Source organism: Paramisgurnus dabryanus, chromosome 4 (assembly GCF_030506205.2).
Source record: "Paramisgurnus dabryanus chromosome 4, PD_genome_1.1, whole genome shotgun sequence".
Classification (NCBI taxonomy): Eukaryota; Metazoa; Chordata; class Actinopteri; order Cypriniformes; family Cobitidae; genus Paramisgurnus; species Paramisgurnus dabryanus.
This window is the reverse complement of record NC_133340.1, coordinates 27,964,661-27,984,687: the sequence shown is the minus strand read 5'-3', so window position 1 is coordinate 27,984,687 and position 20,027 is coordinate 27,964,661. Positions and strand designations below refer to the sequence as shown.

Genomic DNA, 20,027 nt, shown 5'->3' with positions numbered 1-20,027 from the left:
CCAGACTCCGAATGAAAGATGTGTCAGATTTCTCTGAAGAATCCCTTTGAAGCTTTTCAAGAAATTATAAAAACGTAAGTGCCCTGAGATTTGCCAGTATATGAGTTGGCCAAAATCTGAAGAAGAGCCGTTCACAGACTTCATATTCAGCTGAGAGAAGAGCAGGTGAATTGACATCAGATATGCAAAGCAATTCTACTTTAAAGAATAGGAAGGTGCACATTTATTACTTAAAACTCAAAGAAAAATTAAAAATGGTTCAGGAAAAACACTAAAATTTGTTTGTACAAGTGCTTTAACTTGGCCTGACCAATTCTCTACGGAAACTACTTTGAAACTTTAGTTTGCCAAACTCAAAGCTACTTATAAAGTAGTTAGACTAAAGTCAAGCTTCTCTATTAACTCATTCACCGCCAGCCTTTTTGAGAAAAGTTGCCCACCTGCATTTTTGTGATTTTAACAAAAGTTTCACAAAATTCCTTGCAGGAAAAATTATCTTCTATAAATATATAAACATACAAATTATATCAAATTAAAGAACACACCCTTTGCTTTCAAACAAACAATAAACAAACAAACAAAAAAACAAAATGGGGAAAAAACGTTTCATTATATATTTACTTTTTCCACTTAATTTAACCACTGAAATATGTATATTTCTCTTCAAAAATACAACATTTTGAGCAAAAAGCTTAAAAAATTGCGTTTTTGTAAACAAATTTATGTTAGATATCAGACTCAGAATGACTATCAAACATAAAGGCAGTTAAAATAAATCTTGAAATCTTTTTAACTTCCGTTTTTGATAAAAGCGGTATTACACTTAATATTTAGTTAAATATTAACTCATAATTGACGAGATAACTCGTCAATGGCGGGGAATGAGTTAAAATGTTATTAGCCACATGACAAGCCACAAGACTTAACTAAAACTAAAAAGTCTGTCTGACATGTTTTCATGAGCAATTTTTATCAGGCTCTTATGTCTAGCTTCAGTAATTTCACTTGGATGGCAATAAAAAAGTTATAAGTCAGTAATTGAAATGCCTATTTTTCAGAAATGTCAATTTAGTTACTTCATTGGTATACAAATTGAGTGTTTATATCCGCAAAACCCAGTATGCAAGCTTTTTAGGGACAAAAACCTCCACTTCTAAAATAAATCTTCTTCTTTGGACAATACATTGTAAACAGGTTCCAAATCACTAAAGATGCAGATAAAACTTTGCAAATGATGAAAGTCAGAATTCAAAAGGTAGAAATTAAGACACTGAACCACACATTAGGGGGCGCTGTGGTCCATGTGACTGCCACATAGGGGTTTAGGTCCAAGTACTCATAAGGGACTCAAGTTTGAAAGTGACCCACCGTCGTTTTATATTTAAATTATAGGACATTTCGAAAAAAAAATCGTTATGGCTTTTAACATTTTCTGCCAACAAAGCGGTGAGATTTCTGGATGACCTGTGGCTGATTTGAAGCAACAGTTTTTGGTGAACATATAATACGTGCCAAGAGCATTCATTTGATCATTATCTCATTTTTGACAGAAGTGGCATTTAGCGGCTTTTGCATCTGAGCTCCTCATACTGTATGTAGAAATCCACTTAACCTTCTTGTGAAAAGTGTCTTGCTACTAAAAAAAACTATTTGTACAGTTATAAAAACTAGGGCTGTAATGATTAATCATGCAAATGCGCGTTTTCTCAATGAATAAATTTGAATGAATTACGGTGAAATCCAAGAACATCCCAAAGCCAGGGGGCGCTCTCGTGCAGAAACTCCCTTTGTGCCACAGAAGAAGTATCATTACAAACGCTATTCCAGGAAATGTCTACAGGAATATTTATAGCGCTGTTCTTTAAAATTGTTTTAGGTATTTTCATGATAATAAAGAATATTTTGAATGATTTTGTTTAACGAGTGTCACTTTTTTAAAAGCAAACGACTCCGACTCATAATGATTCTAGATTGATAAGGACTTCCTACTGACCAAATGCCATAGTACACACACAAGCTGTGCGTGAAACATAGAATCGCAGCCTTGCGATTCAGAATCGATTTCAGACATCGAGTTCAGCATTTTTAACGGGACACGCGAATAATCGTTACAGCCCTAAGAAAAACGCTAGATAATGTAATTTGACTTCATGTGTGTGGGACATTTAGTTTCATTATATGTTTAATGTCACTTTGTAACCAAGAATAAATACACCGTAAATCAACACATCTCTATACATTTTGTTAAGGTGCGTTGTACGCAAATTTAGATTATGGGGCGGTTTCCTGGAAAGGGCTTAAGTCTAGTCCAAGACTAAATTGCTTGTTTAAGATGTCCTAACTGAAATCAGCTTGCACTTGCATATCCTAAAATTGATCATTGTCATTGTTTTATCTCAAGTTGCATAACAGTAAGGTGTGGTTTAAATGTCTAATATAACTAAGATCTGGATTAATCTAAACCCCATCCTGGAAACCGCCCCAAAAGTACATTAAAAACATAAAAAATGAATAAAAACAAAAACAGAGGTCATTTTGGTACATGGTACCAAGAATTTCAAAAGCAGTACGTGACATCAGAAATATTGCATCGTTCCATTTAAAACGCTGATATGAAGTGCGCTATTTACGTTCATTTCAGTCCTAAAATATGCTTTGAATATATCATACATTATTAAAGCATTAAATATTTTTTTCTCAGAAAAGTGTTACTTATTTTCAACCCTGCACATTATTCATGGCAATAAAACATTCGCCTGATTTTTTAGTAGCCTGTTAACGTTTAGCATAGAAACACTTTGAAATATATTTTTTTTATGAAAAGACATGTTTTCGAGTTCATTTTTCTCACAGTCCTCTATGCCATCAATATCATTGCAGTTTCGTTTCAGACGTAATTTCAGCGAGATGACGACGACTGGCACGTCAAAACTCCACTGTTTAAATCTGGAAAATTTCCATAATAAAAACAATCTTTGGCCTGGGAAAATCCCAGTTGGTCCAAGTTAGCCTGATAACAGTGCAAAAGCACATATCAAGAGGAAAGTTGGTAAGAAAGTCTGAATGACTCTTGCGCCTGAATTCTGCCGATCAAAGTCTTCTGTTTGTGTGTGATGGTATCTGTGATTGTTCGACTTTTCAGGAGTCACTGTAAGAGAGGAGAGAAAACATAAGAGTTATACACAAATCAAACTTTCAATGTGATGAGGAATGGTGATAGAGGAATGAATTTTGGACAGAAATTATTTTTTTTAGTGAACTATCCATTTAAAACCATTTATAACTGAACTGTTTTATACTAAATAAACCAAGAACAGATGCAAAATGTGATAAATAGGCCCGTGTGTCCATTGAGGTTTTCGAATCTCACTGAAATGGATTTTGCACAATGGGCATTGTGGGATTCGTGTATATATGACAGTGCAAAATTCAACACATAGTTTCCCATAGATCATTCCAGAAGACAACCCGCAAGCCAAAAATCACAACTGTTTCACAGCAAGACCCTTTTCACAAAAAGAGCTTTATCTGAAATATTTCAACAATTATTTGTACAAGCCATGTGTTTGTTTGAACACTCAACAAAATTCTTGACAAGGACAGAAAACTTCAGGGTGCCTGGGAATATTTATTTTACTTCGGAGATGTTTAAATTACTTTGGTTATAATGATCTATTAAAAACACAGTAGGTTATTTACCAAGAAGATGTGCATGAAGAAAACCGCAAATGATTGATACGCTCATAAAACGACAGTAAAGCCGTTTGGCACGGGCATTTATATTCATGCGCAATGACATCCTTCTCTCAAACATCCACCAATCATGTTTAAGCTTTTGTCAAATAAATCTGCGTGGACTGAAATTAAACAGCTATCGATTCTCTTCTCTGACGCCTCCAGCCAGACGTTTTAAAGGCTGATCAGAGACACACGCTGGATATTTGTCCGCCCACCGTCCGGCTCAAGAGATCGATCCTCGTGCAGCTGCATCTCCGACGTGAGGAAAACACACCAGTGGCAGTCGAAACAGAAATCTGGCCCATGCTGCTGTGTTCTTCAAAGCACGTCATGGTTTCAAAGGTTTGCCGTGTAGTTTCGAGGGCATACAGAAACAAACATGGTTAAACAGCGGGAGGTTAGCGTCTCATCTGCACCACGGCTCATCTTCAGAACGTTATGGCAAATGCAAATGAAAGATGAATTCCTGATGGCCGAGATTATAGCAATGGGGGTCACTAACTATTGCCCAAAGGGGTTCCTGGGACGATTGGTGCATGGATACAACTGCATTATTGTTAGTTATGACATCATGCTACTGCACATTTGCATTAGGTAACTTGAAGGAAAACTCCATCTCCAGAATGAAAATGTATTGATTATTTACTGACCCCCATGTCATCCAAGATGTTTATGTCTTTCTTTCTACAGCTGAAAATAATCAGAGTTACCTCCAAAGACCCGAGCTTTGGTTTGTCTTTTTTTCAGATTTCTAGCAGGAAGAACTAATAAATATAATAACCAAATATTTTTCTTTGAAAATGAAGCAGTGTAATTTTCCATGCTTGTGTACAACAGGTTTCAGTTACACAGAATTAAGTATTATGGTGCAAACAACAAAAAAATGTGTTGTCCACGTATGTTGACATCCAGGCTTTAGGAGGTTAAATAATATCCTGGCTCATCCTAGCTCTACACTGTAAATAATTCTGTAAAAAATCAGCTTTTAGTGACGTGTATGTAATGTAAACGGACAAATGCAAACATCACCCTTAGATAAACAAAAAATCTCATTGGTTGTTGCATGTCGCATGATGAGTCATCATATACGTCCTGATGAAACCGAGACGAGACATGCGAGAACTAATGCGATTTTACTTTTTTTACGTGGGGCCATATTTGAATCTACACTGTAAAAATTTTTTTTTGCACTTATATTTTTAATTTTAATCAACTTGAATTTACAATTCATAAAGTTTCTTGACAAGAAAAGAGTTGCAATTATAAAAAAATTAAGTTGAATTAGCTTCATTAATTTTAACTTTTTATAATTGATTTTAACTATTTTTATAATTTGTTGCAACTCCTCACTAGTCAAAAGTTGAAATTAATTGAAATTTCAAATTAATTAAACATGAAAATGTTTAAAAAGTGCAAAAAAGAATTTTTACAGTGTAGATTTAAATATGGCACCACATAAAAAAAGAAAAATTGTCACTGTGTGTTTCGTCAGGACGCTTATGATGACTAGTCATGCGACACGCAAGAACCAATGAGATTTTTTATGTGCCGCCATGTTTGAATCTATTGTCTGTTTACATTACATATACGTCACTGAAAGGCTTAAAACATAAATAGTTTTTTCATTTATCGTTTTTAACAAACCTAAAATTTCGCTTTAGAAGACATTTATTAACATTATGGATTACTTTCATGACGAATTGAAACATTGAACGAGCCAGGATATTATTTAACTAATTCCCGCCAGCCTTTTTTTTTTATTGCCTGCCAGCATTTTCTGTGAATTTTCCTTAGACGAAAATTTTCTTCTAAAAATATATAAACATCTACATCTGTTATAAATACTTATAAACATACTTATAAACATATAAATATGGGTATTTTTCTTCAAAAATACTTTTTTTTAGCAAAAACCTAAAATAATTGCATTTTTGTAAAGGAATTTTTTAAGAGATCAAATTCAGAATGATTATCAAAATCGACACGGAGTGTAAAATTAATTAATATTTTTTGCTTCAGTTTTTTTTATAAATTGGATAAGTGCGCCATCTAGTGGATAATCACGATATTACAGATAACCATAAAAACTACTCGGGAACATGTTTTTTTTTTCATGCAAATGTTTTCTTTTAATTGATGAGATAACTTGTCAAGTTAATATAACTCTGATTATGTTTGGCTGAAGAAATACGACATTAACATCTTGGATGTCACGGGGGTGAGTAAATAATCATTACATTTTTATTATACATTTTTGGAGTAATCCTTTAACTTTGTCATATCACCAACAACCTCTGTAGCTCGTGTCACCTCATACGACAAACTGTGATTGCAATAAACCACTTTCTGATGCCTTAACGCTAAAAAAAATACGTAAATTGTGTTAGTACCATAGTACAGTGATGGTATCAGATGGAAATACCACACTACTGGTAATAGCACTGAGAGGCTATCATTTACAAAAAATACCATGGTACTATCATGGTTTTTGATACTTTTTTGTATTACCATGGTATTCTTGAAAGTACCTTGGAGTATGCAAATTTTACAAAAGTGTAGGTTGTCTGTCAGTATTAAAAATGCACAAGGCATTGCAATTTAGGTATGAGTGTATTCTCATCCGAAAAAAAAAAAATGCAAATATGTACATAAATGTAAAATGTAAATACAAACAAATAGGATTATCAACTTTTAGAAGTACAAAGAAAAGGCTTTACATAAATGACACTATTGACATCTAAAGCTGTGCATTCAATCAAATCCATCCATCGTTTGGGAAAAGCAGCCAAATTATACAAATTCCGGCTTGAATGTTGCATAACATGTCATCATCCAAGAGTTAAACAAACACAATGCTGGTGCCGGGTTGGCTTCCCACTCAATGTCCATGCATAAACCGGAGTCCTGGAGTGAAAAGTGCTTGTCATAATGTTATAACGCGTGTCAAGTAACACAATGAAGTTAATGTTATAAATAAGTTGCTGCTCAGTTGCGCTGTGTGTGATCGTTCTGCAGCTGTGTGTTTGCTCTGTTTACTCTGTTCGCTCGCCCGCCCTCTCTTTCAGACACAGTAGTGCAGGCATACCAATGACCGGCGGTGCGTAATTTGCAAGCCATTGGTGATTACATTCTCTACAAGAACAGAATGCACATCAGGCGGAGAGTAAAGACAAATGCGCTCAGATGTGGGCAGGAATACAGACACATGAATCTTTGTGGCCGATCAATATCTTTCCTATTAGGATTTAGCTCGGTGAGGTTTGTAGTTAAAAATGGCCCGCTCCATCTCCTTTAATTAACTTTTAATCAATCGGCCGCATTTACAATTTTACATCTGTCAATTTACATTTGCACGCTTTTGTTTATAAATTTCACTGAAATGCAGTTTGTCGGCATTGTGTGTTTGTGCTTTTTGCCTCGTGAGGGTGCTTATGCAGTTGATGTGAGTCGCAAACATTTATTATGTTGTTTTAATAGATATTAAAGTACTTTCTAGAGATCGCAGATGTATACTCTTAAAAAAGGCGATATAAAGTGTTTATTAAAGAGAAGCCATAGACAGATTTTTTTTGGTTGTTTTATGCACAAAATCACTTAAATTTGATATTTTTGGTCTAAAAACTAGACTTATTTTCTTGGGTCGTTGGGCTCATCAAGAAAAAGCATCTTAATTTAAGATTTTTTTTATATTTTTACTGAAAACAAGACAAAAATACTACTTTTTTGCAGTGCAGAAGTACATTTTCAGATTTGGATTTTCGAAGTTCATGAGCGCACATGATACAAAAACAATGACTTACAAGGATAAATTGTTTATAATGAACACTGAATTATTAAATAGAAAAGGAGAGTCAGTTTTGATTGCATTGGAACTTTAACTCATTCCCCGCCAGACATTTTTTGAAAAGTTTCCCGCCAGTATTTTTTTGTGACTTTCACAAAAGTTTCACAAAATGCCTTCTAGGAAAAAAATCTTCTAAAAATAATTATACATACAAATATATCAACGTAAAGAACAGACCTTCTGCTTTCAAACAAACAACAAGCAAACAAAACGGGAAAAAAGTTTCATCCTATCTTAATTTTTTTTCTCAGCTTATAAACTCTTAAATATGGGTATTTTTCTTAAAAAATAAAAAACAATTTAACAAAAAGCTGAAATAATTGCATTTTTATAAAGAATTATGAAAGCATACACAGAGTTTAAAATTAGTAAATAACGTTTGGCTTCAATTTTTTCATAAATTGGGTAAGTGCGCCATCTAGTGGATAATCACGGTATTACAGATTAACATAAAAATTCATCAGGAACACTTTCTTATGCAAATGTTTTCTCTTAATTGATGAGATAACTCGTCAATGGCCTGGAACGAGTTGAAGGTTCTTTATGGCAGTGGTTCTCAAACAGTTGGCATGGGGTCCCAGTATTATGAAATTTTATTAAAGGGGCCATGGCGTGAAAATGTTAGCATAGCCACTTTGTAGGTGTGAGCAAAAATAGGTCATTGAAATTTAACTTTCCTTATGATGTCATTAGGATATCTTATTAGAATAATACCGCCCCCTTTATGTACACTATCCAACCACAGCACTGCCATTTAGTGCAGAGAGAAAGAAAGAGAGAAAAAATAATTCACAGCACAATTGAGTTTGAATTGCATCAAACCACCATCATTGTGATCAGTGTTTGCACTTCATCAGCTCATTTGCATTTTAAAAGACACACCCAAAACGACACATTTTTGCTCAAACCTATAAAGTGGCAATGCTAACATTTTCACGCTATGACCCCTTTAAAAAATTACAATGTTTTATGTCATAAATTTTCTTTGGGAAGGCCACGAAGGGCACAAGTGGAGGCCACCGTACACAAGGGGGGAGGCGCACACGGAAAAAGTTTGAGAAGCACTGCTTTACGGAACCAAATGATTTGAAAAAGAACCTTTTAAGAACCTTAATTTTTAAGGTGTAACAACCCTGTGATGCTCTACATTCTGCAGACAGATAAGCCAACACGTGTCCACTGTAAAGGAAATGCTGTAAAATGAGCATTAGTGCCTGAGCAGGTTCAGATAACACACCAAAGACAAAGTTGGATGCTGATGTAAAATCAATGCGAGTTAAATCTCTCGGACCTCTGAGAAAAATGATCAATAACAAAACCAGCTGGAGGAAAAAAGATGCTGTCATGAGCGAAGTGGGCTGTGATTTATCTGTATCCACACTGAGAAACTACAAACACAAACATCAAAAAAACTAAATAATGAATATGCGGAGTCTGTACACAAATGCATTTGTGTTAAATTATTTAAGTTAATGAATAACAAACGCTCTCTTAATTTATCTTAATTTTTTTGTCAGGCTGTTCCTAGCAATGTACAGAACCTGCGTTCCTTTTTACTGTGCTCATGAATGCATGGATATATTTTCTAATAAATAATTCACAGGAATTTGCCGTAATCTCCAGGCATGAAACGACACAAAGAGGAAACATTTGCAGACGTGTAATTGACAAAAACACAAATGCACAATCCAAGCACTGTTAACATTAAAGGCGGAGTCCATGATGTTTGAAAGCCAATGTTGATATTTGAAATCACCTAAACAAACACGCCCCTACCCCAATAGAATCTGGACCTTCTGTTGATAGACCCCCCCACACATACGCAACCCGGCATTTGATTTGATTTGATTGGCTATAAGTGTGGTTTGGTAGTCGGCCCGTCTCCTTTTCCAAAGCGTTTTTCAAACATCGTGGACTCCGCCTTTAACTATTAACATCCAACAAAGGACTAACACGCAGCTGTACAACTTTTTCACTTTTACTCTTTAAACAAACTGATCTGCTAAATGGATAAATGTAAGATATCATGTTTTAGGAAATCTAAAACAGGTATTGCACATGTGAAAGAAATAGTAGCTAAAATATAGGTCATGTTAATAAATTAATTGCATTAACAGGCGTCTCGAAAGCAACATTCCTGGTGTCACAGCTGTAATTCTGCTTTGGGAATTAACACTGCAGACAAGCTGTGCTTTTAAGGTCACTAGATTCACCAACTTTACGGCTCGCGCGGCCTGGCTGAGCTCCAGAAATCACAATACTGAACGTTTCTCACGGGGCAGCTGGGTAATGCTCGATGGACTCCATTCAAACGCTGATACAAAAGCATCCCAAGGCTATTCAGTGTGGAAGAGCTTAAAGTCGACAATATTAGTCCTTTACAAGCGCTGGTCCAACACACATTAATGCCTGCACAGTCACCTGTGTGTGCAACAGTTTTCAACAGAGTTACAGTCAATTACACAGAGTAAAGAGACATCTTCACGTTATTAATGTTTCATTACGATTGTGGTCAGAAGAAAAATGTATTTTATTTTAGGTCGTGTTCACACTTGGTAAGTTTGGTTTGATTAAATTTTGCCATGCACTGTAAAAAATTGAAAAAACAAAAAACAAATAAGAAATAATAGTTGAACAGTTTCAATCTTTTGAACTCAGATTCAAAAGATATGAGATCTGAATTTTAAAAGACATCCTGGGGATATTACAGAGGAAAAACTTTCTTTCGAGAGATTTTAACTAGCAACACATCTATGATAAAACAGCACCAACTCAAGTGTTTACCAATAATTGTATCAGCTGCTAGAAAACAATGCAACCGGCGTTCCCGTTGAGCGAGCTCCGTTAATAAAGACAGAACTGTGATGAGCAGAAAGAGAATTAAAGGGGAGCGAAGTCGTCTCAAGAGCCCTCCACCACTCCATACTTTTGAAGGGATGGTTTCAGGGATCGGCGAGGAAGCCATGCAGATCAAGGCCACCTGAGATCTTCTGTGAAGCTGCCAGAAATCTTAGAAGCCGGCCCCAGCATCCCTCCTCAATTAATTTACACGGCCCGGATGGAAAATACTGAATATTGCCTTTGTGAAATATCGCTGTTGCATTTTCTTCGCCTGTGTTTGTTGCGGTTTGATTAATTCTGAGGCGAGAGCTTTGGCTTATTGATGTGGAAGGTTTTTATTGTAATGGGTTGTGAATGAAGGTCAGATTGAACAATCTATCTCTCTGTCAATCTGTGTCTCAGGGTTGCTGCCAATGCTGATGTTCCTGTAGCTTAACTGCAAAGCGTGATCATAGATTTAGATTCAGATAAATGTGTGGCTGCAACTAACGATTATTTTCGTAATCGATTAATCTGATGATTATTTTTCCGATTAATCGGACAAAACTATAAATAATACTTATTATAGCTAAACAAGGCACTAAATTGGGGTATTCACTTGTAGAAGTGATGAAACAGCACCTGAATTTAAGTATAAGTGTACAGTTCACGTTGTACACTGCAAAAATTATTTTCAAGAAAAAATTTAAATGCTTTTTCTTGATGAGCAAAAATATCAATTACTCCACTGGCAGATTTTTGCTTGTTTTATGCACAAAATCACTTACATTTTATATTTTTGGTAGGGATGCACCGATAGGATTTTTTTGGGCCGATACCGATACAGATTTAAACAGACAACTTCTGGCCGATACTGATATTAAACACTCGTATATAATACTATACAGTTGGTCTATTAGCTAGTTTATTTATGCTTCAAATTATTTTTACTGAACATGGATTGGATCTAATTAACATTCAACTGACCAACATAATAAGAGAGGCACAAATTAAGCTAAAACAAATATAATAAGACAGCATGACAACCTATTGCTATTCAGCATTTATTTTATTAACAACATGACCTAATTTTTTTTTTTTACATATAATGGATTTCTTTATGCAGTTAACTAATAAACAATCGGTATCGGCCTTTCTCGTGCTATTGCCGATATGCCGATATGCCGATGGTTTCACATTTATGGCCGATACATCGGTGCATCACTAATTTTTGGTCTAAAAACTAGACATATTTTCTTGTGTCGTTTTGCTCATCAAAAAAAAGCATCTTAATTTAAGAATTTTTAGATATTTTTACTGAAAATAAGACAAAAATATTTCTTGAAAATAATTTTTTGCAGTGCAGAAGTAAATTTTCAGATTTTGATTGCATTAACTAACATTAACAAGATTTTTATAAAGTATTAGTAATTGTTGAAATTAACATTAACAAAGATTAATAAATGCTGTATAAGTGCAGTTCATTATTCGTTCATGTTAACTAATGTAGTTAACTAATGTTAACTAATGAACCTTATTGTAAAGTGTTACCGATATTTGTACTGAAAACAAGACAAAAGTAATAAGAATTTTTTTCCTGAAATTTTTTTTTTGCAGTGTATGAAACAGATGTGTGTCTGCATTGTCCGGCGGTGGTGTGGGAGCATGTGATTTCACAGACCAACTAATCGATAATGAATTTCACTATAGATATTTATAAATTAGTTGTTGCAACCCTAGATAAATGTATAAGTTTAATATACCAAAACTATCCGTTTAATGCATACAAGTGCAAATGCAGTGCTCAGTAAACTCCAGCAAAAAATTTCAACTGCATACGAAACATATCAGGACACTTATGTCAAATTTAAAATGTATGAATGTCATTCCATTACAAAATATAAAAGAAAGTGACATTTCAAGTTTTTCTGTAGTTCATTTGGCATTGCAAATACCATTCTTGATTCTCAAGAAACACAGTGATAACGTCTACCTTGAATGCAAGTCATGTACCTTGAAAGCATAAATGTAAAGATACTGTAGTAGGCCTACAACTCAGGCAAAAACATGCTACTGTATGCAGAAAGTAAAAGTATTGACTCGTGAAAAGATGACACTTATTTTGATATTTCACACTCTCAAAAAAGTAAATATTTTTTCTCTGTATACTGTAAGCATATAGTTCAAAACCAGAAGACATCTCGGTCCTCTGTAAACATACTGTAGGAATGATGTAACCGGGTGCAACACTGCATGTTCACATTCGTCTGAATCGCAGATTAATTCAGTTTGGGTCACTTTGCTGAATATTTGCTCAGTATTACCCTCATACTGTCACATCTTGAGATGAAAGCTGTTAAATATGGACATTACTGTCCGATGACAGAATTTTCTACTATATTTCCTGACAGTCTAATACATTTCTGACTTCGCTTTAACTAATGATGTTCTTCGGTTTACGCTACAAACCACATATTGCACATATTCTTAATGAGCTCCCCATTGCTCACAAACAACAATTTTGTATCCATATTTACAAATGTTGCATCTTGATTTCATAAGCTGGAATTGAGAACAAGCCAGTACACATAAACACTGCCAAATTATGTTTTCAGTTCACGTATCAGTGTGTGTGTTCCCTGGGACTTGAACCCATGGCCTTTACCCTGCTAACGCAATGCTATACCAATTACCAACCTAAGATGTTGTGGGTTGGATGTCAAGGCATTTCTATATGGTTGTCATGGTGCTCTGAGGGACGGCCAGGGCCATATGAAGTGTTTGTTAGGGTGTTCTAGGTACTCAGGATGCTGCTACCTGGTTGCTATGGCGGTTCTGATACTTCTTGGTTGTTAGGATGAGTAGGTGGTTGCTAGGGAAGTACCAGGATCTTGAGAATTTTTAGTGTCCCTACTGTAGGGCTATTCACCCATCTCCTCTTACGAACACTTAACCATGATGTTATCATAGTGAAAGTGTAGTTGATGTATTGGTTAACAATTGTAAAACCATGGTTACTGTACATGGTGAATTTGTAGTAACCATGCCTTAACTATAGTAACCATGTATTTTTATTCAGTAAAAACATGATTAATTAATAATGAATACAAGTAAAATATTTTTTCATCAGGTTGTGTCACAAAATGTATGAAAGGATGTTTTGGGAAGAATAAATATGAGCAAAAAGCTTTTGAATAAATTTATATAGAATGGCAAAGCATGAGTGAATTGTTTAACATTGATATTCAAAAGGCGATCTCACATTTTCAAAGGGAACGGACACGCAAGCATTCTCCTACACAGTTTATAGCTCCAGGCGTAAAAGTCATCAGAGTAACAAACTTTAACACAGCATCAGGGCAGAAACGTCATGTAAAATATGACTTTCTACAGTCCAAAACCCGAAGTTGGGCTCAGCTGATATTATTTTTTTTAAACCGCCACTCTGAATAAGTTTGGGCTCCGGCTATATTCCGGTAAGGTAGAGGCCAGAAGACGTGACATACATATCCATCCGCGCTGGATCTCCAGGGCCATTACATCGCTGTCAATCAAACAGCCCCATAACAAAAACTCCGCTCTCAAGTTAGTCTTGACCTTGCTGATGAATATGAAAAAATGATTGAACTTCAAACGTTTGATGGATAATTGAAACGACACATCATTCATCTGCTCCCTGACTTCCATGAATGCATCTCGCTGGCCTGAGGGAAAGTCCTGATGTCTTTAGAGAGAGACGGTATTTAAATACTACAGCCCATCTGTACTGCAGGCTATCCCCAGTACAACAACATCATTCGGGATCTGCATTTGGAAACAGGGATAGATTTGGGAATTGCAGAAACCTGCTCAAGTCAATGGCAGGACGTTAAGTCAGAACAGGGATTCATTCAGTTAACTTACATGTAGGGTTGCAAAGCTCGGAATTTTTGGAAATATTTCATGTTGGAAACTTTACTGGAAATCATTTGTAGATTTTGTAGATCTATACAAACCATATGGCATACAAACATTAGCTTCCTCTACATCTGACTCGTCTTAAATTGTGTGTCACCATTCCCTTTATTCCCATGCTATTTTCATGGAAAGTTTCCAAAAGTCTGGGAATTTTCAGTACTGTCCACTAGAAAATCCTTAAGACTCCATCTATTCATCTTGGAAAGTCATAATGATGTGATTTACATTAATAAAATTAATGTTTGAGCAAGTTTCTCCCTGCTGGTGCTCCAAAATAAAGGACGTGCATTTTAGGTGTGTAACCTATAGATTTTTATCTATACACTTTAAAAATGCTGGGTTAATTTCAAACGAACATTGGGTCAAAAGGAATAAGCCCAACCAATGCTGGGTTGTTTTAACAAGTTGTTGAATTTAACCTAATTTACTGGTTCTTCTATTTTTGACGCAAAGCTGGGTTGAAAATACCTAAGCATGTTTTAGAGAGTATATTTATTATTGCTCCTGGGAAATCTACATAATGACATCACTAAATGAAATTTTTAAAGGGATAGTTCACCCAAAAATGAAAATTCTGCCGAAAAAGAAAAATGTTTGGAAGCAAACCGATCAGAGGCCCTGTTGACTTCCATTGTAAAAGAAGTGAATGGGACTCATGATCGGTTTGGGTACAAACATTCCTCAGAACAAAGACATTTATACAGGTTTGTAACAGCATGTGGGTGAGTAAATGGTGACATCATTTTCAGTCCCTCCAGAAAAACGTGATAATGCGATCACATGATTCAACGAAAAATCAGCCAAAGTCTGCATATTTATGCGGGGGGATGCATTTTTTCAAATACGCCGCATTTTCGCAGCATAAATTGCAGATTTTCGTGCGCAAAATATGCAGGGCTTGCATGATTTCATAATCCCCGCATTTTTGCTGCAAAAAATCACATATATCTTAGTAGAAAGTTGAAAAAAGTTGCATTTACCTCACACAAGCACAGCCATGTCCCCTGTTGCCATGGGAACGTTATGAAGTGACGTGATTATGTGACGTGAACATCATTGAAAAAGTTCCCACAGTTTTTGTAAGTTCCCGCAATTTCATCTCCTAAAATTGCATAAATATCACGCATATTCCATCACATTTTTAAAGAAAATGTGCCGCAAGATCAATGATTTTTGCCCGCAACAATCACAAAAAAACTTTCGGGAAGGACTGAATTTTCATTGTTGGGTGTACCATCCCTTTAAAAATTAAAGCACAGAATGCATAAAATAAACTACATTATATAATAAACATTAACAATGGCAACATATTTTTGTCCGATTATGTTTTTATCTCATTGACATGTTCACAACTCAAAAAGTTCATCCTCAAAGAAACTCAACATTCAGACATTGTGGTGACTTCTACCATAGCAGAGAAATCAGCTATAAAAAGACACCTGGCTGGCTAATGTTTGTCCAGACAAAAACAAGGACCTTCAAAGAGTCCAACTTATCCCAAAAGTGAAGACAGATGCCGGTTTGAGTGACTGGATGCTGCATTTTTTATAAGTCGCTCCTCCTTGCAGAAGTGATCTGGGACAAATCAGACCGATCTTAAATCACTGCAACCATCTGCATTAAACTTACAGTGTATTCATGAACACAAACTGAAGACGTGACCAGACTTCGTACATATTTTACGAGTTGGTTAATTGTGCAAAAACGTACGATTATCATAAAACAATTATAATACAATAACAAAACCTCACCCCTAACCCTGCCATCACAGGGCAAAGGCAAATCGGACAAAAATGTAATAATGTGGTCGTATGAATTAATAGCAATCTCATAAAAGACGTGGTAAGATTGAGATAATGTTGGGATGAGACAGTATTTATTTATATAAAGAACATCTGCACACACATCTACATAACTACTGCTGCTGACAACGTCCACATGCCTTAAACACCCAATCCATCTTCACTTTCAAAGCTGTCTGCCTACTGTACAATCAATTCTAAACAAATTGGTACATTATCGTTTTTTCTGTCCAGTTGTAAAGAAAGTGGATGCACTTGCCATGAGAAGAAAAAGCACGAGATTTTGAAACACGAAACCGCTAACATGAAATCGTATCTCACATCAAAAGTTGAGCTCGTTTGAAAGCGTTTCAAGACGATCTGATCTCTGATCATCAGATGAGCTTTGGTCTTCAGGACTCGGATGGTGAAACATTAGGTAAAAGTACAGCAAGTTATGACTGATGTCAATATTATAGCCAATATCCAATTTTAAGGATCTCTAAATAATGTTGAAAAACTATCCAAAAGCAATTTGGTTATTGGTTAACATTATTTATGTCCTATGTGACATCAGTCAAAAATAAAAGTGGTTTCAAAGGCATTACATTTTGATTAAAACCATTTTGAGTACCCACATTATTGAATTTTTCTTGGCAAGAACGCGTACTAATAAATCAAGCATAATAAAATTAAAAAATACTTTTATGCATTTGGCAAACACTTTCATCCAAAGTGACTTGCAATGCATTTCAAGCACACATTTCATTAGTATGCGAGTTATCTGGGAATTGAACCCACAAACTTTTGCACTACTACGCTGGCCACACAAACAAAACGTTTAAGCTCGATTTGAACCCTTTACGATTATTTTGCAAACAAGTTTGATATTTATGACTCTTGATCGAGCTGGATCCGACATGGCAGCTGCAATAGCCAATGAGAGCATGCAAACTTCAATTTGATTATTTTATAATCAAAATATCGAATTGTACAACTAATGTATGGTGTACAAGTGCTTTAATAATGTGCCATGCAAGAACTACCACAACATTTGCATTTCTCAAGTCACATTTGATCTCACGTCCCTTTAAAATTGTTACTACAGTCATCAGGTGTGTTGTGTGGTGTGAGTTCTGAGCATTATGTTGTTTAATATCGTTTGACACGGTCTCTATCTGCGGTCTCCCATGGATTTGAAATCATTTAACACAATCCTCTACTAACTGCTATTGTTAATCTCCATCTCCGTCTTGATAGCATCGGCTCGATTCTTTGGCTTTGCACAACAATTGCATTCGTGAATGATGTTTATCTCCTGTTTTTAATCTCTTCTCCTTCCTTTAAATCCAGCTCAAAGGAAACCACAAACCGACCGAGATTGATTTCATAATTTTATGTTCTCTTGTGGTCTGCTACGACACCCCACAAGATCTTCATCTGTTCATTAGTGCGGCGGCCTCGCCGGGATGTTTTCCTTTTAAATCACGTTTGCATAATGAATCAAGGTTCTCGCATTTACTCAGTTCTTTATTCTTGTTAACCTCTCATTAACCTTTTTATTAACAGTCCTGGCAGTCGAATCACGGCGAAACTCGTCCAGAATTCATCAAACAGCACGGCGCAACTCTCCTTCGCCTCATTAGACTGATGCACTTTGGGGAAATTGTGCTTTTAACGGCAGGTAATACGTTTCTAAAGTGCCCGCATTTGTTTTTCTAAAAACAGGAGGAATAATTGCGGAAGGCATTTGGCCTTTTATTGAAAATTGCTCGATCGAGCAGCACAACATAAACAGGATAAATCGAGGCCTCCGCTATTACGCATTCGATTTTAATGGACAGACGGCTAGCACTTTTGCATTTAATAGTTTGCAAAGTTGTATTTTGTGCGAGAGACGTGCTGTCATTGTTTATTTACTGGGACCTGATTTATTTATCGTCTCTCCTTGTGTTTTCAACAGTGGCAAAATATCAAAAGGCTGCAATTCTGTTTTATCTTCCCAAGTTACAGCGTTTTGAATTTTAATGACGGGCAATTTTCTATCTGCTCTGTCCGTAATGAAACCATCAGACGGTCGGCATTAAACGCTCTCCACTGCATCACGCTTTGAGAAACAAACAGGACGCTTGTGAAAAAATTGAAAGAGACTAAATATAGTCTTACTCATCACCTCTTCAGCCTCCGGCTAAAATTTTGAACAGTTACAATAGAGGTTTCATATTGTCTCCGAACGCTGCTTCGATTTCAACTCATCTGTAATTCACTGCTGAAGAGAAAACAGAGAAAAATGTTTACATGAAAGAAATTCACGACTTAAAACGTCTGTTAAGGGCTGTTAAACACTCAAAAGTGATGTGAGAACTTCATCAAAGTTATTAAAGTCATAATTAAGATATAAACTAACATATAGGTGATCAAAATCAGATCAATGTTTTATAATATTTTATGAGTACTTCTACATCACACGGTGTATATAACTTTTTGAAATATTATTTTTCTGTATTTTCTTTCATTTTAAAGCTTCAAACCACAAGTTTTGCTTCTCTATCTCCGTTCAAAACATAAAATTGCAGGTTCCTTTTGGACTTTTCTTTATGTGGTTTGAGGTCAAGATGTATTTTGATAGTATGAGTTGTGTGCGCACGTGACAAATATATAATAACTACCGTATTTTCCGGACTATAAGTCGCACTTTTTTCATAGTTTGGCTGATCCTGCGACTTATAGTCAGGTGCGACTTATACATCAAAATTATTTCATATGAACCAAGAGAAACAATTACCGTCTACAGCCACATGAGTCCGCTATATGCTGCTCATGATTTATGTAATTCAATGGATTCAGTGATGTGGAATGACTTTGATGAACTTGATTAGGTTTGTCGCGTTCATTTAGCCTATTCAGCCTCTCAGGTACAGTATGTTCTGTATGCTATTGTGTTAGCTGATAAAAGTAATGTTACGTTAAAGGGGTGGTTCAATGGTATTTCATGCATTCTGACTTATTAACACAGTTATAGAGTTGTTTCCTCATGCTAAACGTAGGCAAAGTGTCAAAAAAGCAGTTGGGTGTGTTACAGAGTATTTCTGTGCCGAATGCACTTCGCCAGGGTTTGTACAAGTTTCGGAAAGTTTTTTTTGGATTACGGGTGCAGCTGACGTTTCAGGGGTTTCTATACACATCACTTCTTTTCATGGGCACTTCCTCCGGAAAACCCCACCCACTCGTCAATCAACGAGAGACGACAAAACTTGCAAACATCACATCACGCGACAACTTTGTTTAATTTCAAAACTCAACAATGGCATGAAAGAAGAAGTGTGTTTTTGGATGTAAGGAGAAGAAAGCCAGCCTTATGGAAACAATGGATATAGTTTATTATCCGGGGTAGCAGCGGAGTTTTGCTTGTGTGTTTGATGCATAATGCGTAAAGTCATGGATGCACATTGCAGAGCCAGTAAAAGATGAGTATTTGTGGTAAAAAAGCAGTTTGGAGAATCATTAAAGTCCATGGAGAAAAATCCTGGAATGTTTTCCTCAAAACTTAATTTCTTTTTGACTGAGGAAAGCAAGACAAATATCTTGGATGATGTGGGGGTGAAGAAATTATCATGGAATTTTAGTTTTAAAGTGAACTTCTGCTTTAATTAGATTTAATTGAAAGATGCCGGAAAATAAGTTTATTTATTAACAATGTGTGATATGTCTGTGAGAAAACAACTGCTTCACACTTTAAAACAAAAGACTCAAATTCCCCTAACCCAACCCCTAAACCTCACAGAAATGTTTTGCTGTTTTCAAAAAACATACTTCTGTTTGCTTTATCAGTTAGTTTCCTCATGATGGGCACCAAAAATGATCCCACAAGGTCAAAAAATGATCTT

General features: G+C 35.7%; 1 protein-coding gene across 1 annotated transcript in view; it reads right to left on the bottom strand.

Annotated features, from left to right (window-relative positions):
- Nucleotides 1–1,475: 1,475 nt before the first annotated feature.
- The window catches only part of gpc5a (glypican 5a), a 171,146-nt gene continuing 152,594 nt past the window's right edge, over nucleotides 1,476–20,027 (bottom strand). Inside the window, exon 8 of the mRNA XM_065254144.2 lies at nucleotides 1,476–3,148. Coding sequence (XP_065110216.1) covers nucleotides 3,006–3,148 — 143 coding nt within the window. The 3' untranslated portion in view covers nucleotides 1,476–3,005. The remainder of the gene's footprint in view (nucleotides 3,149–20,027) is intronic.